The following is a 22,066-nucleotide window of genomic DNA, read 5'->3' on the forward strand; positions in this document are numbered from 1 at the left end:
AATCTACATCCGGCTCCTGTCGGCCTGCACTTCTTTGCTTCATCCATCTTGTCTAATTGGGTGGCTGTATATGTATGGGCCACATGTGGGGCAGGCTCTGAATGGGTGCTCCTTCTGCCTCTGTTCAAACTTTGCCTCCCTATTCCCTGCCAAGGGTATTCTTGTTCCCCTTTTAAAGAAGGAGTGAAGCATAAAAAGAAAGACTTTTTAAAGGGGAGGGGAAAAAAAACAGGGACCAGGGCTTAAAAGTTAAGAACTCATCCTGCTTTTACAGAGGCCTGAGTTTAGTTCCAGACACCTGTGTCAGGTGACCCCCAATCTCCAGCTCCAGGGCATCCCCCAGCCTCCACAGGCTCCTATACTCACATGCACGCCCCCATCCCCAAACACGTGAATACACGTGACTAAAGATCATAAGCTTATAAAAACCCCTTCCAAGTCTTTTTGTATCTTTAACAGCACGCTCTCTTTTGGAAGGCAGCTAGAGACTCACACACACTAGGTGAGTGGTCCACTACAGAGCTGTGTCCCCGGTTTTCCTTACCTTTGTAAGGACGAGTCCCACGGTTCTGTTTTGATATGATCTCATCAGTTATGGCCCTGGCCCAGCCTGGGCCTGACATGGGACCTAAGTAATGAAGTCATTTCACCTCTACCTGATTTCTTATTCCTCAAATAAAAATATCAACCTGGCCTAACAGAATAGGTGTGAATGTGTGGAGGGAGGGAGCGAAGGAGAGAGGGAGAGAGAAACAGGAAGACAGGGAGACAGACAAACAGACAGACACACCCACACACACAGATAGAGAGACATAGAGAAACAGGAAGACAGGGAGACAGACAGACAGACAGACACACACATACACACACGCACACACACACACGCATACACACACACGCACACACACACACACAGAGATAGAGAGACATAGAAAAACAGGAAGAAAGAGAGAGACAGCAAAGGAGAGACAGACAAGAGACTAGTTCAGAATGTGTGTTTTAAATACTTGTGGTGTGGTTGTCCCTATTCTTTCTTGTCACACAATCATGATGCACACCTGAAACACATTTTAACCACTACCCTTCCTGGACCTTAAATCTTTAGATGAACACAGTTCTTACTTAAAATGAGGATATTACTGTATTTAGTATTTTCTGCATGGCATTCCTGACCTCGGAGAAAGCAGCTGAATGATAATGTGGTCCACAGTGGGGTCGCTTCCCAGACTGGTGGTTTTGTAGGCATTTCTTCACGTGACCAAGAGCAAACTACACTGAAGGTGACGCCCAAACACTGGACTCCAGTGAGCAATCTCAAAGCGTGGAATCTCAAACAGGCTTTCTGATAGCAGCCTGGACTTTTATCTGCCTAAAAGGGAGGTGGGCGGGAGGATCACCACCAGGGACGACAACCCCAGGATATAGCACTGAGTGTAAAAAGACATTCTGCAGATTCGGGAAGGGATTCATCCCTGGGAGGACCTTTGCCAGATGGAGTTAGAGCCAAGGAGGGACCCAGGCAGAAACTGGGCTCGAAACCTGAACTCTCACCAAGGCACACTTGGAATTTAGCCCCTGGTAATCTGACCGCTGGTGAAGGTGACCCCAATAGGGCTGCGAAGTCTCACACACACCCTCAAGGGCCTCCCCAGGATAGGTATAGAGGAGGAAGTGGTTCAGGGGTGTGGCTGAGATCTTGGGACAAGCTCTGCAGTCAAGAAGCCTGGGGAGCCCAAGTGTGCTGGAGAATCCCGGGACTGCCGTCCCCCTTGCAGAGTGTGCAGTCATCCCCTCCAGCGTGTTGGGGTCCACTGGGAAGTCCCCTCTTGGGCCATCCTCATACAGCCCCTCCCACGGTTTCACCTTTGTCCTCTCTAATCGCTCGGATCGGCTCCCAGCCTCCATGGCTGTGTTTAAAGTCCACCTCTGGGGAACACAGACTGACTGTTCCGATAAGCCCGGGCACGGGGCTGTGCGTGTCCCCGGGCGTCCAGGGACCCTGGCTGGGGTTGGGGACAAGAGCAGCAGCGAAGTTCTACTTGTGCGAGCAAGATGAAGCTGCTCTGTGCCTTCTTCCTCCTGTGGCTTGGCCTGGTAGGCAGCCTGGCTCAGAGTGACCCCAGCCCCAAGGGAGAGGAGTCCTACTCTGACTGGGGCCTGAGGCAGCTGCGGGGCAGCTTCGAGTCGGTCAACAGCTACGTGGACTCCTTCATGGAGCTGCTGGGAGGGAAGAATGGAGTCTGTCAGTACCGGTGTCGATATGGTGAGTGGGTGCCTTCTCTGGGGTGGGGGTGGGGATGGGGAGTGACGACATGAGCAGCAACACGGGTCACATCTGTCCTACACTGGGTAGGCCAGGTTGCCGGGCAGAGCAAAATCAGGTGTAGTGACATCAGAAATCCAAGCAGACAACTAAATTCTGTGAGGGGCCCGGAGTGACAACTGGGATCGATATCTCCTGATGAAGTATGATTTGTCTGAAACTCAAGCTCTACTCAGCTTACTAGGAACCTTCGCTGAGAGGCCTTTTAGGAGTTGGGAGGCAGGCAGGGCCTTAAGGGAAGGCAGCAAGGTCTGAGAGGGACCTCAGAGACTCAGAGATGCTCCCAAGGGAAGAACACTGAACCTGAGAATCTGCCCGGGGGTCAAACAACTACCCTTGCATCCCCAAATCTCTGCTTCGGGCCTCTGACTGCCTGCGATTAGCCTAATTCCACCAAGGGAGCCCTTGTCTAGTCACTGCATCACTGAACTGGCCTGCCTGCGGACCACCAGGGCTCCCAAGCACCGCCCCAGAGCTGGATACCAGAGACACAACTGGGAACCGGGGTGGGCTCCCATGCTTACCTTACAAAGTCAGCAAGGGCAGGAGCTGGGGCTGAGGCCAGTTCCCCTTCACCCTCCTGGGAAGAGACTGGAAGCTGAGTATCACGTCCCCCTGAAAATGTCGTGGGTTCAAATTCTGGGCCCCTCAGCCTCATATTTACTCAAGGTTATATGAATGAGCACAAGGCCAGTCACCTCATTAAGCCCAAATTTCCACCAAGGAGGCAGGAAAGGGTTAACGCCTGCCATTTGAATCAACAGGGATATTGTCAACAGCCCCAAGGCTTAGCAAACATCTCACAACAGTAGGGCTTACTTCTCGAAAAAAGACTTGAGTAAATTTTGGTTGGGCAGCCTCTGACTGGACGGGACCAGCAAGCTTTTCGATTGCTTATGGAGAAGGGTCTTGAGACTGTGGTCTCAGCTACTGGGAACCTGGCTACATAGTGAGATCCCCTCTCAGCCCTCTTCCTCCTAAAGGATGCTTAAGCATAAATCTTTAAAACAAATTTGAATCAACAAAAATAACAGTGGCTGTTTATGGGAAAGCCTGATGTTTTGGGCCATTGTGGAAAGGTTCAGGGCGTAAGGGAGCCTCCCACAGACTCACTGCTTATTTGTGGGGAGAACATTGGGCTACTTTCTCACTGGCTACAAATAATTTAAGGAGGGAAGGGCTTATGTTGGCCGAGGGTTTCAGAACGTCTCTGTCTGTTATGGAGGGACACCAAGGAAGCAATTGTGGGCGGTGGGAGCTTGAAGTGGAGGCTGGTTGGGAAGCAGAGACAGCTAGGCTGGGTGTAGCCTTCAGAGGTGTGGCCCTGGACAGCGTCTTCTGATACACAGGGCCTCTCTCAGAATTAATTCTTCAGCTTCCCAAAACAGTAGCATTGGCCAGAAAACATTTAAAGCAAAAACCTGTGGGGAGCTGTGTGTTTACCTGTCCAAATATGTACATGGAGGCCAGACATCTGTGTCGCAAATTATCACACTTCAGCTTGTTCCCTGAGTCAGAGGCTCTCACTGAACTTGGAGCTAAGCTGGCAGTCAGGAAATGCCAGCCATCCTATCTCTGTATTCTTACAGCCTTGGGGTGGCAGATGCATGGGCAGCCATGCCCAGCCTTTTACACAGAAGCTATCTGACCTCAGGTCCTGATGCTGCACACCAAGCATCAGATGTATTTACCCACTGAGGCATCTCCTAGTCCCCATGGTTCAAATTCTAGCAGAAATATATAACACGAAATCATTACCTATGGTCTTCAGTATACTAAACTACTAAAAATGACTCCTTCCATCAAAAATGGGCCCTTTGACCAAGATCTCTCTTTCCCAGTTCCTCCACTGCTCAGCTTCTCCGCTCTCTGCTTCTAGGAAACTAACTTCTCTCTCTTAGGTTCCACACTGGAGATCACACCATGTGTGCTTTTCTGATTCATCTCCCACCAGTGCAATGGCTTCCAGTTCCAGAGTGCAGGGTTTCCTCCTTCCGATGGTACAGCATCCCACTGTGCACACACATTTTCTTTACTCCCTGTAGGCGTGTGTTTGGCTTGTTTCTGTGTCACAGGTAATGCTGTGAGGAGCAAGAGAGAGTCGATGCATTTTCAGCTCGGTTTTGATGGATATGTACCAGGCGAGGGATTGCCGGGCTACACGGCAGTTCTGATTTCAGTTTTTAACTTGCCAAGGAGCTTTCACATTGCTTTTCAAAATGGCTACGCTCATTTTGAGTGACACTCCCACCTTTGGGGTATGAGCTCCCTTTGGCCATTCATTGTAAAGTGGTGTCTCTTGTGGTCTCCACTTGCATCTGTCTGGTAACAGGAATGCACCTTTTCAATCCACCCATCATTTGCTGGGCTTCTTCAAATCGTTTTTTGAATGTATTTATTTTACTTTATGTGCATGGGTGTTTTGCTTGCATGTAGGGGCGTCACATGGGTGCCCGGTGCCCATGGAAGCCAGAGAGGTTGCTGAAGTCCCTGGAACTGGGGTTATAATCAGTTCTGAGCGGCTAAGTGGGTGCATCCTTTGTTTTGTTTTGTTTTGTTTTGTTTTGTTTTGGTTTGGTTTGGTTTGGTTTGGTTTGGTTTGGTTTGGTTTGGTTTGGCTGAGACAGGTTTATCTGTGTAGCCCTGGTTGTTCTGGAACTTACTCTGTAGACCAGGCTGGCCTCAAACTTAGAGATCCACCTGCCTCTGCCTTCTGACTGCAGGAATTAAAGGCATGGGCCACCACAGCCAGCAAGGAACACGTTTTGGTCATTCTAAAGTCAGGCTGTTTTGTTTATGCTATTGCTGGGTTTTGGGTGCCAGCCCTTTCCTAGCTGCAGTGTATGTACGAACACCTCCTCCTGTCTCTCTGCCGTCTCTGGTCTGTCACTGCTCCTTCTTACTTCGCTGTAGCGAATCTCCCACCTTTTTAAATAATGTGAGACAATAATGTGTCTCATACAACCCAGGCTAGCTCCAAACTTTCTACGTAGCCAAGGATGACCTGGAACTTCCGATCCTCCTGCCTCCACCTCCTGAGATCATACACATGCCAACACGTCCAGTTTCCTCACATCTGAGGATCAAATCCACAGATTCATGTCAACACGCACTCCGCCCACTGAGCTACATTTCAAGCCCTATCAGTTTTATTTTTTTAAGAGACTTTTTTTTAATCTGTCTGAAATTTCATAGAAAAACTTCACATACTTGTGAGTTTGCCTATTTTCCCAGCAACAGACTTTATTGCAGCCTTCACTGGGTTCTCAGAAGCCTGTGGGAAAAAAGAAAGTCTGTTCTGTGGATGGGATGGATGATGCTGTCTTGCTGCCTCCAAATCACAGTGCTGGTCATTTGGGCAAACCTGGAGGTTGTCACGCATGTGTGTGCCCTGTGCCCTCGCAGGTATCTTCTGGAAAGCACCTGGATGAGGGCAGCCTCAGCCTCCACAGGAGTCATTCAGACCCCTGATCTCCACCTTTACAATAACAAAGATGAGAGAGGAGAAAGGCTGGTCAGGAGTGTGGGGCCGGTGGCCGGAGGCAGCATTGTTGGGCATGTAGCTGACTCTTCCTGGAACCTCCACCCTGATGTCTGTGTTTTATGGGGTTAACTTTGCTTAGGCTTTACATTTTATCAGGGCAAATTTGTCTTCTCTCCCTTTTTACGGCCCCTGACTTTTACATCTTGGTTAAAAAAGCATCCTCGGTTCAAAATTGCAGCAATCTCCTGTGATTTCTTTTCCCTGTGGAAACAGCCACAGCTAATGCATAATAAACGAGAGTGGCTGTGCCCCAATAAAACTTCTTTATGGGCACTAAAACTTGAATTTCATATAATCTTCACATGTCATAAAATATTATTCTTGTTTTGGTTCCGCCCCTGATCATTAAAATAGACGAAGCCCACTTGTAGCTGGCAGGCTATAAAAGGCTGGCAATGAGGGGAGTCACCATTTGCAAGCCAAGGAAACAGAGTTTCCAGTTCTCAACCGCACCAGGAAATAAATCTACACGTAAGTGAAGCGTGTTGGGGACACTCAGGCTCAGAGCATCAAAACTATAAGCAGCAGCTGGAGGCTGTACTGTCTCTGCCTCCATTCAACTGACTTCGCTAGAACTTAGACTCCACGCTGCTCTCCCAAGCAGCTTCCTGCAGCGAATCCGGCAGCTCACCACACCAACACCGGGGCAGCCACTCCATTAGCTTTCAAACTGACTTTAGAGGCTTCTCTTTGGTGATTTCTGAAGTGCAAAAGACCAAGGGGCAACTTGGGAAGTCACCAGAGCCTGCAGCAATCACCTCATGCAGTCACTAAAATGATGCTTGGGGGGGGGGCTGGAGGGATGGCTCAGTGGTTAAGAGCCCCTTCCAGAGGACCAGGGTTCAATTCCCAGCACCCACATGATTGTTCATGATCATGCTAACTCCAGTTCTAAGGGGTCTGATACTCTCTTCTTGTCTCCGAGAACACCAGGCATACATGCAGTACAAAGACCCACGTGCAGGCGAAGCACCCATACACATAAAATATAAAAGGCAATTTAAAAAGAAACTTTAAAAATGCATTGCCTGTGAATTCAGACATTAGTTTTATTTACTTCTTTCCTGATGTCTATAAAGGTAGCTGTGTGGAACGCTTATAAATGAGCAATCTGGAGAAGAGATAAAATCCAAGAGACAACATTAAATTATACCACACGGCTCCATTGTTTGTCCATGCGTGACTCAACTACTGATGTCAGACTGTTCCCCAGTATCACACACACACACACACACACACACACACACACTCTTTCATACTCACACCCACACTCTCTCTCACACTTTTTCTCTCTCTCACAGGCACTCACACTCTCACACACATGCTCACACCCACTTACACAGACACACACACACACACACACACACACACACACACACACACACGGTGAGATGATAATGGAAATCTTCAGAGAGGAGGAGGACCTGAGGAGGTGATGATGGGCAAACCCTAATGCTGCATACCCTAGTGCTTGGGTTTGAGAACAGAGAGTAACGCCAGACGGAGGACAGGGTGTCCGGTGCTCAACACCAGGAGAGGTAACTGGCGCCTGTAAGAACTGGGATGCTGAGCTGAGCCTGCGCCGCTGCAGAAGGAACTGAGTTTCTTTCATTTTCACAGAGGCGTATCTGCTGTATACATGTTTTCTGAGAGCCCTCGAGTTGGTCTAATTTACTTAGGGTTTCAGAACTGGGAGCCAGTGCTGTCCTGTAAGTGCTGATGGCACTAGCACGGATACTTGTTAGGAGGAGGACCTTCAGGTCCTGGCCCATGTGGACACTGGGCCTGGGGGTACTTGCTTATAACCTAGCCCTGCAGGGCAGAGACAAGTAAATCCAGTCACCTTTCCCAACATGCATAACACACACACACGCACACACACACACACCACATTACACACACACACCACACAATTACACACACCACACAATTACACACACCACACACAATATACACATACTACACATACACCATACCACATACATGAACACACAGAACAAACATACCACACACATCACACACATGCACATAGATGTGCACACACATATACCACACACATGTACATGCATATATATACACTATACATGCATGTACACACATACACTGCACAAGCACGTACACACACAGATGAACTCACTCACATGTGCAAAGAGATTACAAAATCTCAACCCACTATTATAAGAAGCATGAAGCCGGGGTTGGGGATTTAGCTCAGCGGTAGAGCGCTTGCCTAGCAGGCACAAGGCCCTGGGTTCGATCCCCAGCTCCGAAAAAAAAAAAAAAAAGAAGCATGAAGCCTCTAGCAGTGATGAGGGTGAAGAGTGTCCGCCTGAAGCATCCCCAGCCCCAGAACGCCTCACACGCAGGGAATGAGCAGAACTCACCTGCTCTCCTATGGCCCCAGGAAAGCAGGCTGAGCAATACCTGTAGGTGTTAGTCAGCCTGAGACTCACAGTCACAACCTCGGTGTTGGAAGGATGGAGCAGAGACCAGCAGCAGGGTATACTCTCACAGTGTGCGAGGTCCTGGTACAGTTCTACAACATCCGCTGTCGAAAGCTTCTTTGTGCATAAGAGTTGAGCAACTTAGACGAACTCTTTTTTTTTTTTTTTTGTTTTTTGTTTTTTTTTTTTTTATTAACTTGAGTATTTCTTATATACATTTCGAGTGTGTTATTCCCTTTCCCGGTTTCCGGGCAAACATCCCCCTCCCCCCTCCCCTTCCTTATGGGTGTTCCCCTCCCAACCCTCCCCCCATTGCCGCCCTCCCCCCATAGACTAGTTCACTGTGGGTTCAGTCTTAGCAGGACCCAGGGCTTCCCCTTCCACTGGTGCTCTTACTAGGATATTCATTGCTACCTATGGGGTCAGAGTCCAGGGTCAGTCCATGTATAGTCTTTAGGTAGTGGCTTAGTCCCTGGAAGCTCTGGTTGCTTGGCATTGTTGTACTTTTGGGGTCTCGAGCCCCTTCAAGCTCTTCCAGTTCTTTCTCTGATTCCTTCAATAGGGGACCTATTCTCCGTTCAGTGGTTTGCTGCTGGCATTCGCCTCTATATTTGCTGTATTCTGGCTGTGTCTCTCATGAGCGATCTACATCCGGCTCCTGTCGGTCTGCACTTCTTTGCTTCATCCATCTTGTCTAATTGGGTGGCTGTATATGTATGGGCCACATGTGGGGCAGGCTCTGAATGGGTGTTCCTTCAGTCTCTGTTTTAATCTTTGCCTCTCCCTTCCCTGCCAAGGGTATTCTTTTTCCTCATTTAAAGAAGGAGTGAAGCATTCACATTTTGATCATCCGTCTTGAGTTTCGTTTGTTCTAGGGATCTAGGGTAATTCAAGCATTTGGGCTAATAGCCACTTATCAATGAGTGCATACCATGTATGTCTTTCTGTGATTGGGTTAGCTCACTCAGGATGATATTTTCCAGTTCCAACCATTTGCCTACGAATTTCATAAACTCGTTGTTTTTGATAGCTGAGTAATATTCCATTGTGTAGATGTACCACATTTTCTGTATCCATTCCTCTGTTGAAGGGCATCTGGGTTCTTTCCAGCTTCTGGCTATTATAAATAAGGCTGCGATGAACATAGTGGAGCACGTGTCTCTTTTATATGTTGAGGCATCTTTTGGGTATATGCCCAAGAGAGGTATAGCTGGATCATCAGGCAGTTCAATGTCCAATTTTTAGACGAACTCTTAAGAGGTCCTTACCTGTCTGGGTTTCCAGCTCTAAATGTGTCCTACAGCTGTGCCCTCGGCGGACATCAGCACGTGCCCACTGCACCACCATGCAGAGCCACAGGCATGCACAGAGCACACAGAAAACTCACAGAACAAAACAAGTGGTTTAGACTTTTAATTTTATTCTTTTTTTTTCTTTTTTTTCGGAGCTGGGGACCGAACCCAGGGCCTTGCACTTCCTAGGCAAGAGCTCTACCGCTGAGCTAAATCCCCAGCCTCTTAATTTTATTCTTAAATGCTGTGTGTGTGTGTGTGTGTGTGTGTGTGTGTGTGTGTGTGTGTGTGTGTGTGTGAAAGAGAGAGAGAGAGAGAGAGAGAGAGAGAGAGAGAGAGAGAGAGGTATGAGCATTTGAAGGACGTGCATTTGGGGTCTGTACATGCAGTGCCCAGAAGAGGGTGTTGGATCCTCTGGAACCAGAGTTACAGACGCCTGTGAGCCACATGATTTGGGTGTTGGGAACCAAACTTGGGTCCGTTAAGCCTCCTCTTTTTTTTTTTAAAGAATTCTTACAAAAATTACATTATCTGTAAATTATCTATCATGGGAAAAAGTGGATCAGCATTTAAAATGTGAGAAACAGCCAACTATGGTGGCACATGCTGTTGTTCCAGAATTCAGATGACTGAGACAAGAGAGCTGAGTTCAAGGCCACATATGAGAGAGAGAGAGAGAGAGAGAGAGAGAGAGAGAGAGAGAGAGAGGGAGACCCTGGCTCAAAAAATAAAACCTCAGGTCAAAGCCCAAACACACTGAGAATCAATCAGTGCCCCAAGGACTAGAAATCATAATATAATATTTCAAATTATCTATTAAAAAGAAAACAAAGTTTTACAAGCGAAAGCCAATGAAAAGTGAAGGTCCAAATCCGCAGGAAGAAATCAGTAGAACTCAATTGAAAAAATACAGTATTTGAAAGGAAAACTTCAGTGAGTTAATTAAATGGATTAGTTGACCTAAAGAAAATTAATAAGTGGAACAATGTAGTTCAGTATTTTAGATTAGAGCAGAAAATAGATTAGATGAGGAACGCCCGGATTCAGGTGAGAGAAAAGAAATAAAATCCGAAAGGGAGATTGATACGTATGAAGATATATGGAGGATAGGAAGAAACTCAGCCCGACATGAAAAAGGCAGCTTAACAACGAGTCAAGCAAAGATGTGTACAGCGGCCGCGGATGAATGGAAGCCACGTCTGTCCTCTGATCTGGGAAGCAGGGGAAGGACAGATGCCCTTCTGGTTAAGGACAAGGACGTGCGGAGATCGGAAGCAAGGACTGTGAGGGATGCCGATAGTGAAGGTTGGTGCAGCTGTGAGGAGAAACAGTGCCGGGTACCCTCAAAAAGGTCATGACCTTAAGCATGGGGTCATGTGACCCAGAGGTTCTACTCCTTGTGTACTGTGCACTTCATCTCTTCCATAAACACCTCGGAGGAGAAATTTAAAGCAATTTAAAGATTTATGTTGTCTCATGGTCTCAGAAGGTATCAGCAGGTAGGTCTGTGTGTGTGTGTGTGTGTGTGTATGTGTGTGTGTGATGGTGAGGACGGTATGGTAGAGCTCCTGGTTGTGGCAGGGGTTTCTCACATTCTGTTACAGCAGGAAGCAGAGACCGGGACAGGAAGCAGATGGGTCAAGGTTATGGGATGACTCACCATTACGCAATGGAACCAGCTTCTTTGACACATCACGAAACGATTCTTAAGCCCTATGACTAAGTTAAAGCATCCAGACTGTTTGCACAGAGTTCCTGAACACCAGGCACGGGCTTTGCTCGGTGGTCAGGGACGCTGTGTCTGCGCCTGCGGAGACGCCCCACGCTTTCTTCAATGCAAACTTAACCTCTTTGGTGACACAGCTGCCATTCTGACGCTGCTGATGTGTGACCTCCCGTGTGCTGTACTGTGTTGGGGGGGCATGGCCCCACTCTATCTGGAGGAGATATTCAACTTGTAAAACAGTAAAGAGAATTCCTCTGTGACCTCCTCCTCACTACCTATTTAATGGGAATATCTTATGGGAGACGGTGACATATTATGGGAGACGACACATACACTTTAAGGACATTTTTATTGGATGAGTAAGGGGCAAATGTTTGACTTCTAACTGTTTCTTCCGCTTTTCTCCTTCTTCCTGCTAGGAAAGGCACCAATGCCCAGACCTGGCTACAAACCTCAGGAGCCCAACGGTTGTGGTTCCTATTTCCTGGGTATCAAGGTTCCGGGAAGTGTACGTACCTCTAACATTACCTTCTGGATTGATATGTTTTTAAGTAAATAAGAGCAATCCAAGTGGTATCACCGACAGAAGCGATCATTTATGGAATCTACCAGAACAGTGAGATTTGGAATTTTAAATAGACGGGGAGAAGGGAGAGAATTTGGGGGGGGGGATACTTGAGTTTATTTTCTCAAAGACTGCTGGTTTTTGTCAACTTCAATGTCACCATTGTAAGCATCAGCCAAGATCTACGACATCGGGAGACACATAAAGATGATTGGATGATGGTGGTTTACTTAAATTAGTAATTCATTCTAGTGGTGGACTCGAGTGGCTGGTGCTAGGCAGAAAGAACGGATGCTATGTTGGCTGACCTCTGCAAACAGTAGCTTTGTGTTCAAAGTGTGAATTCAACAACGTTTGCAGTTTGGGCTGGACAGATGGTCAGGGGTTAAGAGCAGAGGTCTTGAGTTCAATTTCCAACAACCACATGGTGCCCCACAATCATCTATAACGGGACCTGATGCCCTCTTCTGTAGAGCAGGCATACACGCTCATACCCATAAAATGATCTTTTAAACACTTGCATTTGACACACCCACTGCTTCCTGAGATTCATTAGCATGTCACCGACCCTTTCTCAAACTCACAGCCTCTCCCGGAGTCAAGTGACTTGATCTCCTTAAAGATTTCCTGACCCTTTCTGGGGTTTGTAGAGTGCTTGCCTTGCACGCATGAGGTTCTAAGAAGCACCACAGAAACTAGGTGTGTGGCACAGGTCTGGAATCCCAGCGCTCCAGAGGTTGAAGCAGGAGGACCAGAAGTTCAAGGTCATCCTTGACCTCACAGTGAATTTGAGGCCAGCCTGGGCTACATGAGGCCCTGTCTCAAAAATCAGGGGATTATTGTGCTGGGAGGTAGCTCAGTCGGCATAGTGCTTGCCTTACCACCAAGAGAGTCTGAGTTTGATCCCCAGAACCCACATTAAGAAGCCCGGTCATCGTGGCACACACTTGTAATGCTGGCCCTGGAGGGATGGATGAAGGCAGCCAGGTGCCCACTGCTCCGCAGGCAGCAACTAATTTATTTGGAAAGTTCTAGGCAAAAGATGGACCCTGACTCAAAAAAAAGCAAGAGAGAACTGAGGATGGGACGCCTGTTGAAGGAATTAGAGAAAGGCCTGAAAGAGCTTGAAGGGGCTCGAGACCCCATATGAACAACAATACCAACCAACCAGACCTTCCAGGGACTAAGCCACTACCCAAAGACTATACATGGACTGACCCTGGGCTCCAACCTCATAGGTAGCAATGAATATCCTAGCCAGAGCACCAGTGGAAGGGGAAGCCCTTCGTCCTGCCAAGACTGAACGCCCAGTGAAGGTGATTGTTGCAGGGAAGGCAGTAATGGGGGAGGATGGGGAGGGGAACACTCATATAAAAGGGGAGGCAGAGGGGTTAGGGGGATGTTGGCCCGGAAACTGGGAAGGGGAATAACAATTGAAATGTAAATAAGAAATACTCAAGTTAATAAAGATGGAGAAAAAAAAGCAAGAGAATTGGTAGCTGGGAAATAATAGCTGAGGTTATTCCCCGGCCTCCACTCACAGGCCTACATGGGTGCACACACACACACACACACACACACACACACACACACAAGCACAGACACACACAGGCACACCTGAGCATGCATGAAAACAACAGAGAGGGGGAGAGAGAAAGAGAGAGAGGGAGGAAGGGGAGAGAGAGAAGGAGGGAGAGAGACAGACAAACAGAGATCATGCTTTTGACCTGCACTTTAGAAGCGAGGTTTGATATAAAATGGAGCCAGAGGGACATCAGCTGTGATATTGAGTTGTGCTGTGTGTGTGTGTGTGTGTGTGTGTGTGTGTGTGTGTGAGCACACACGCATTCTGGAAGGCAGAGGGTGGCACTGGATATCCTCTTCCTGTGCTCTGCACCTTATTTTTTCTTGTGTGAGTGTGTGCTTGTGCATGCTTGTGCACATGCACACGTGTGTGGAGTCCTGGGGTCAATGCTGGATGGTTTTCTTATTTACTCTCCAGCTTTAAGTTTTTTAAATTATACTTTTATTTGTTTTGAGCGTGGGACCACGCATGCCACAGTGCATGTGGAGGTCAGAGGGCAACATGCAGGGATTGTCTCCTCCACTGTGTGGGTGCTGGTGCCTTGTGCTTTTACTACGACGGGAGCCATCTTGCCTACCATCGGCCTGCTTTTTGGGTGGGTGGGGGTGTTTTTTGTTTGTTTATTTGTTTGTTTATTTGTTTGTTTTTGAGGTGGGTTCTTTCATTGCACCCAAAGCTCATCACGTGTCTAGACCCGCTAGCCAACCAGCTTTAGGGATCCAGCTGTCTCCACCTTCCCCTGCACTGTTGATTGAGAAGCTACAGTTCCTGGGTTTTATGTGTGCACTGGGGACCAGGACTCGGGCCCTCCGACGTATACAGCTGGCACTTTATCGAGTGAGCCATCTCCTTATTTCTTACCTAGAGCTCACCAATTTACCTAGACTGCCCGGCTCACACGCCTTGAGAACCCTCTTGTTCCAGGCAGCCAACCTTGATACGGACACGGAGAGTTACCTCTCAGGTCTTCGTGTGTGCGGCAAGTACACCACTAAGAGCCATCTCAGGTCCCAAATAGTGTCTTTTTGGAAGTTTTTTTTTTAATGCGTTTTTTCTTTTACATTTTGATTTTATGTGTTCGGATGGTTGTGCTTGCAGGTAGGTCTGTGCACTTCATGCCTGCAGTCCCTATGGAGGCCAGAAGAGGGCATCAGATCCTGGGGATGGCGTCATAGATTGTCGTTGAGACAACATGTAGATGATGATGCTGGACTCAAACTCCAATCTCCCACCTCAGTGTTCCTAGCCACTGAGCCACCTCCCCAGGCCCCTGGATTATATTTTAATACATACAGCTAAGCCTCAATTTTAAGCTGATTTAATAATTTCACTGGGCAATAGTCTTCTAAGCAGCTCTGGGACCCTTGTTCTATCTGACCTGCTGCTTGCCTATTAATTTAAATCCAATTTAATTCTGTACTAACTGCAGGAAGAGTCTCCACCCTCTAGGCAATTTCCATGCGTCTGTCAGAAATACGTGTTCACACACTGATTGGCTAGAAGAAGCTTGACTGCCATTGGCTGAACATATTTTCTTAAGTATGTGAAACTAAATGTCTTGCCTCTTTCCATGCAATGTTTTGGTCCCTTGCACAGCCTGGGACCAGCTTATTCACAATCGGTGGTAAATGTGTGAACACACTATCCTCTTGACTGAGTGTATTAGAGAAATAACACATTCTCCACTGTGAGCTTAACTCTTCTAGAAGTGACCGCACAGGGCAGCGGATGGCGCTCAGAGGTAGAACACTTGCCTAGCATGTGCAAGGCCTTGAGTTCAGTCCCAAGGGCTGCCAAAATCAATCAGTCAACCAATCAATCACCAATCAATCGATTGCTCAGTTAATGTAGTACAGTGTTGGTGCACACCTTTAATCTCAGCACTCAGGAGCAGAAACAGGTGGGCCTCTGAGCTAAGGCCAGCAGAGCTACACAGTGAGACCAGCTCAAAAACAGACAGACAGACAGGCAGGCAGACAGACAGACAGACGAACAAACAGATGCACACCATTCAAGAGTCTCCCATTCAGTCAAGTGGAGTGAGTGGTGGTCACTATATTAGGTAATGGGCAGTTGCCTTGTCGTGTGTAATTCTAGTTTGGGGGCTGGGGCCAGGCAAAGTCCTTTTGCCTTAGGCATTGAAAGACCACGCCTATGAAGACTTACGGAGCACAGCCTGTGCCTCTGCTGGTGAGCTGGGCTGTCTTTAATGGGATTTTGTTGTTGTGTCGCTCAAAGGACATTTCAAATTGTGAAAGTCCTCACTCTGCATCAGGTGAGCTTGGGTTAAGAAGAGAACCTGAAAGGCGCTATCGAGGAGAGGCTGTACCATCACTGATGGCACAGTCCTCACACATGCCCCGAAAGCAGCTGTCCATCCCTCACCCGCATCCCAGCCCAAAGCCAGGTGTAGAGGCAGGAGGATTCATTCAAGGCCATAATGAGTTTGTGGATAGCCTGAGCTACATAAAAACCAGTCTGTAAAAACAATAAACAAGAAACCAAGCCTGTGTTATCAGGAAACTGCAAAGGCTTCTAAGATGCCCTCCCTAGTACTAACCTCACCTGCTCTGTAATTTCATGCAGCACTGAGTGCACCCATGCACCACTGAATGCACCCATGCACCACTGAGTGCACTCACTCATGCAGCACTGAATGCACCCATGTATCACTGAGTGCACTCATGTACCACTGAATGCACCCATGCACCACTGAGTGCACTCACTCATGCAGCACTGAGTGCACCCATGCAGCACTGAATGTACTCATGCATCACTGAATGCACCCATGCACCACTGAATGCACCCATGTACCACTGAGTGCACTCATGCACCACCGAATGCACTCATGCACCACTGAATGCACTCATGTACCACTAACTGCACTCATGCACCACTGAATGCACTCACTCATGCATCACTGAATGCACTCACTCATGCACCACTGAATGCACCCATGCACCACTGAATGCACCCATACAGCTCTGAGTGCACCCATGCAGCACTGAATGTACTCACTCATGCACCACTGAATGCACTCACTCATGCACCACTGAATGCACTCACTCATGCAGCACTGAATGCACCCATGCAGCACTGAATGCACCCATACAGCTCTGAGTGCACCCATGCAGCACTGAATGTACTCACTCATGCACCACTGAATGCACTCACTCATACACCACTGAGTGTGCACATATACCCATGTTTTTGGTTTTTAACACCATCTCTTTCTTGCTCAGGATCATGTGTTAACTCTAACTTGGAAGGCAAAGCTATTTATCAATTTCATGAAGAGGAGCAAACTCAGGGCTTCAGGCATCACCAGTGAACCTGACCCTAAGGTCCACACAGCTTCTCCCGTGTGTGCATGTGCTTGCATGCATGTGTATGCGTGTATATTTCATGCTAACCCCCTTGACACACTAAGTAAATTGACTTGTTAACCTGCACATTCTCCTTCTGGGCTCTGATCTATTTTCATTTTACTTCATCTTCCTCCTCCTTTTTTTCCTTCTCCTCCTCCTTCTCCTCCTCCTAGTCCTCTTCCCAACCCTCCTCTTCATCTTCCTCCTCCTCCTCCTTTAAAGGCATGGTAGTCCAGGCTGGCCTCAAACTTGAAAGGTAGCCAAGGATGACCTTTTCCTTCCAATCATCCTGCCTCTGCCTCCCGAATGCTGGGATACAGGCGTGTGCTGCCAGGCCTGGTCTTTGCAGTTCTGAGGATAAAACTTCACAAACATGAGGCAAGCACTCTTCCAGCCCAGTCATTTCCAATCTTTTACTTCAACAGGCTCTCAGAACGTTGCTAAGTTTTAAACTTGAACCTCCTGGTGCCCTGTGGACTGTCCCTCTAATATGTTTTCATCACCACACACGGCTGTGGATTTGAAAATAACTAACATCACAAAAGGAAAGATGAAAAATAGGCTAGCGTCACTTACAAAGCTAGTAACAACGTTAAAATCAACATCCTGTGACTTGGAGCAGCTTTTTCCCAGTTCTTGGTGTCTCCGAACTGATCTAATACGTGGCACGCACTGGTTCACAGTGAGGGGGCAGGGTTGCCTCAGGTCCCTGCTCTTAACGTGGCACACCCTCCTGCTTCACTTTCACAGATGGACTTGGGCATTCCAGCAATGACCAAGTGTTGTAACCAGTTGGACGTCTGCTATGACACCTGTGGTGCCAACAAATACCGCTGTGATGCAAAATTCCGATGGTGTCTCCACTCCATCTGCTCTGACCTCAAGCGGAGCCTGGGCTTCGTCTCCAACGTGGAAGGTAAGTCTCTTAAGGACACTTCCTGGTGACGGGTGTGGCTGGCTGTGGGGTGGGGTTTGCTCCTGTCTTCACAGGGAGCCAGGATTCCCTGGACTGGAGAGATGATGGGAGCTTGCAGGAAAGGTGGAGGGAGAGATTGGGCACTCTTTCATTAAAGATCTCGCTACCCACAAGCCGCTGGAAAAGGCCACAGTGGCGCCTTCACAGAGAATAAAAACCTGCCTTTTAAGACTGGAGAAAAAGCTTCCATGCCCTGTTAAACATTTTTCCATTCAGTAGTCCCTCTATATGGGACCACGTGGTTTGGCCAACACCCTGTTTTCATAGTTCGCTCTTAGCTTGGCTTGGAACTTTATAAAAATTCTCTTCTGTGTGTGCATAGCTTTCTGTGTGTTTTTGAAGCACTGCCTAACTCCTGGGCGGCCAGCTCTGGCTCTCTTATTTTTTTTTTTTTTCCTAATTTACTGTTCAAAAGTTTTCATCGCTCTACTTCGGAAGCCAGAACATGATAACCTGGTGTTAATGTTCAAAGTTTCCAGATGGGAGAGGTTGAGAATCAGGCTCCTCTGAGTCACAGAGATAGCAACTGTGGGGATGTGGTTCTTAGAACGGTGTCTAGAAAATGGTCTTCATGTGAATGTGTGAGGGCCTGGGATGTGGAACACTAACCCGGCCTTGTAAAAGTGAGATCTTCTCTAACCCGTGTCCACAAAGGGTAGGAAAGAGCTGTTGTTGATGTAGGCTTGGGTCACGGAATGGCTCTAGGCCAATGTCCTATTGATTTTTCTTCCTAAATATCTCATTGCTCTCTCACTGGCCAAGTTGCTGCAAGTTCTGATTTTGTGTCCACCAGCCCAGGGGCACCCTCTGGGACCAGCTCTACTTCAATATCACCTAACTCTGACAGCCTTTGCCTACACTTGAAGTTGTCTTCTCTATAGGTTAAATGCAAGCACCATGTTCTTATCCATAAGTCTTGCAGGGTTCTGGGCTTTTTTGCTTTGTTTTGTTTTTTCTCTGTGATATTAAACGGAACTGTTTTCTTAATTGTCTTTTTTAAATTTTGCTTTCTTTTTCACATGTGTGTTAATGATGGAACCGCTGTGAGGCCAAGGGACAACTCCGAGTGTTCATCTCTCCAGTGACTCTCCTGACCTTGCCTCATCTCATTACAGGGGAGCTGGGTCCAGCCTCTGCTTTTGTTCTTGTCTACTGGAGACAGCATCTCACTAAATAGCCTTGGCTGGCCTGGGACTCACTACGTAGACCAGGCTGGCCTCAAACTCAGGGGTTGTCCTGGCTCTGCGTCCAGCGCTGGGATCAAAGGTGTGCGCCCCTACTCCCGACTCCAACTCTTGTATATTTTTGATTGTGAGCGTAGCCTTTAAACAGCTGAGCTGCCCCTTCAGCTGCCAACTCCAGCCTTTGTATATGGGCTCCTGGGATCAAACCCAGGCTGTGTCAGGTTTGTACAGCAAGTGCTGTTACCCACTGAGCCCTTCCTTCCTCCTGCCCCTTTCATTGTCTTGACCAATGACTTATTGATGCTGTGCAAAGAGATGATTGATTTCAGTCTATTGATTTATTCTTTGATCTTGCTGAATTCATGTATTAATTCTAGTAAGTTTTCAGGGCATCGTAAGATGTCATCAGCACGTCTTTCCATTGGGATTTAAATGCCTGCTTTTTGCTTGACTTTTCTGGCTAGAACCTTAAATACCCATTCAATGGAAGTGTTAAGACTGCCTATCTTGTGTCTTCTTCCTGTTCTGCAGGGAAGAGGCATCAGCTTAGCTCTGAACATGAGTACGACCCTGGTCTTCCTATCAGGCATGGAAGTCCTCCTGGTTTGTTGAGTGTTTCTATCACAGAAAGGTCTGCAGCGTGTGGTGTGTGACTTTTATTCCATTGGTAGGGGATGTGCTATACTGAGCTCAGTGTGTAAAACCAGCTTGAATTCTTAGGATAAGCCCCACTTGGTCATGGGTATGAGTCTCGTTGACTGGAATCTGTTGAAGATGCTGCATTTAGCCAGGAGAGATACTTACCAGAGGTTTGCTGTCGCTCTGCTCTCTCTGTCTGATTTGGTTATCAAAATAATACTGACTGGGGTTGGGGATTTGACTCAGTGGTAGAGCGCTTGCCTAGTAAGCAGAAGGCCCTGGGTTCAGTCCCCAGCTCCAAAAAAAAAAAAAATAATAATAATAATACTGACCACATACATACTCCTAAGTTTTGTAAGCACTTAGAAGTAATTGCTATGAGTTCTTTAAACATCTAGCAAACATTTCCTAGAAACCACATGTGGTGGATTTCCTTGGGAGATGCCTTTTTATCGACCAGTCATCTGTTTTCATTTTCGATTTCATTGGGTCAGTTCAGTGGAGAATTTATATTTCCTCTAAGTTGTTTACAATGTCTGCATGTCCGTGGTATCTGGTATACAAGTGAACCAAGGTCTTTTCCTGCCCTGTCCCTCAGAACTCCTTCTCTCAAGGGACAGAATCCTTTCCTCCAGTTCCCAGTCACCTTGTGGTTTCTGTCATCATGGTGTATAATTAGCTACTGTCCCATTTGTTTGCTCCATCTCTTGGTCCAAACTGAGGTCCTTGAGTTGGGATGATGTATTCTGTCTGTCTATCTCTGGTACCCTGGAGCAAGGCTGGTATACCTACATCTCATACACATATTCCTTCCATCGATAAATAACTGTACACCCATGGTTGAGCAGGGAAAAGTAGCTTTGCATTCTAAATGAGTATTCTAAAATCATGAGAGCATGGGACTTCTAATGACTTCCCCCTCCCAGGGAGGGCACGAAAGTGAGACACCAGCAAGTGTATCTGCTTCATTGGACTAGAGGGGAGCTTTTTTGAAAGTGCATCTCTTGAAGCACTTTAAACTCTATACTGTCTCTGTCACCCTGGGAATATGCTGCCTCACGTGCCCCTGGGATAGTCTGTGCTGGTCTTTACTTTTCTGTTTATCTTTCTCAAGCAGCCTGTGATTCTCTGGCTGACACCGTGTTCAACACCGTGTGGACCTTGGGCTGCCGACCCTTTATGAACAGTCAGCGGGCAGCGTGCATCTGCGCAGAGGAGGAGAAAGAAGAGTTATGAAGATGAGGCGGCTTTTCCAGGCTCGGAGGCACATCGGGGCTGTTTCAGAGACGGTGGTGTGGTACAAGTCCTGCCCTTTCTTCCAACCCTTCAGAGGTCACGAGCTGGAGAAGGGAAACAGCAGGCCTTGTCCTTTGAGGAAAGTTAAGAAAAAGACACACAGAGTCTGAAGGCTGTTTGCTCTAACACTGGTCTCCCCGGCCGAGAACCATGTGCCTGGAAATTCAGTTCTTAGTTGAAAGACAAGCCATAAGTAGACCCGGCTATTCCTCGACCTGGTCATGACAGTCAGAAGCGAAATCTGGGGGAGCCCAAACATTGAAGGCAATGACTTTTCTCTGGCCCGTGTTTCAGTTGCCAGTTGACACCTCACGTTTAATAAAGCACACTTTTTAGAAAACTCTAAGAGAGATGAACGACTTCCAGTCTCCTCTGTGGTTCTGTTTCACTTAATGAGAACGGAATCCAGGCCAGTGAGTAAGTTCTGTCCGTGAGGATCTCTCGGTGGGGAGCAGAGCCTGGCTGATGAAGGTCAGATGGAATTGGGGCCTCTGAGATTCCATTACTCCCTCCGGTGGCCTGCTCCCAGGGGTATGCTTAGACTTCAAGCTCTGTGAGAGCCATCTGCAGATCTGAGATATGGTGGGGATGTGTCTGGTTAGGGGTAGGGGATGTGCTTGCAGCTGACAGGGAGTGAAGGCCATTCCCTCAATCGTGGCTCTCAGCACTGACTGTGCATTAGGACTACCTGTGGACCCTTTAAACTAGGCCAGTCAAGACTCTGTGGTCTCTGTCCAGGCCACTTCCATTACTCTGCAGGTGGTCTGTTGCTCCAAGAGGGCCACTAATGAAGATTATAATTAGCTAACAAAGTCACACTGGCCAGATTCAGTCCAAGGCCCGCTGTTTTGTACAGCATTTCTGAACACAGCACACTCACTTTTATATTTGTTTCTGTTTGTTTAAAGCTGCTCTCACCCTGTCACGTCACAGAGAGAGAGAGAGAGAGAGAGAGAGAGAGAGAGAGAGAGATATTATGACAAAGACTAAAAGGCCCCCACGTCTAAAACAGTTACTTTTGACTATTTCTAGAGAAACGTTGCTTTCTGACCCAAAATTCCCACTCCTTCTATTTCCCTTCCTAATTTCATTAAGTTAAACCAGAATTGTCCATCACCCCAATG

At 47.6% G+C, this 22,066-nt stretch overlaps 1 protein-coding gene across 2 annotated transcripts; it reads left to right on the top strand.

The window, feature by feature from the left end:
* Nucleotides 1–1,877: 1,877 nt before the first annotated feature.
* Nucleotides 1,878–21,302, top strand: Pla2g12b (phospholipase A2, group XIIB). 2 transcript variants are annotated; one of them, XM_087597918.1, is made up of 4 exons: nucleotides 1,878–2,263; nucleotides 11,749–11,837; nucleotides 17,598–17,763; nucleotides 20,764–21,302. In XM_087597918.1, exons 1-4 carry the CDS (start codon nucleotides 2,053–2,055, stop codon nucleotides 20,880–20,882), a joined length of 585 nt encoding a protein of 194 aa, XP_087454044.1. In that variant the 5' UTR covers nucleotides 1,878–2,052; the 3' UTR covers nucleotides 20,883–21,302.
* The last annotated feature ends 764 nt before the right edge of the window (nucleotides 21,303–22,066 follow it).

This window comes from Rattus norvegicus, chromosome 20 (genome assembly GCF_021556685.1).
Source record: "Rattus norvegicus strain SHRSP/BbbUtx chromosome 20, alternate assembly SHRSP_T2T, whole genome shotgun sequence".
Classification (NCBI taxonomy): Eukaryota; Metazoa; Chordata; class Mammalia; order Rodentia; family Muridae; genus Rattus; species Rattus norvegicus.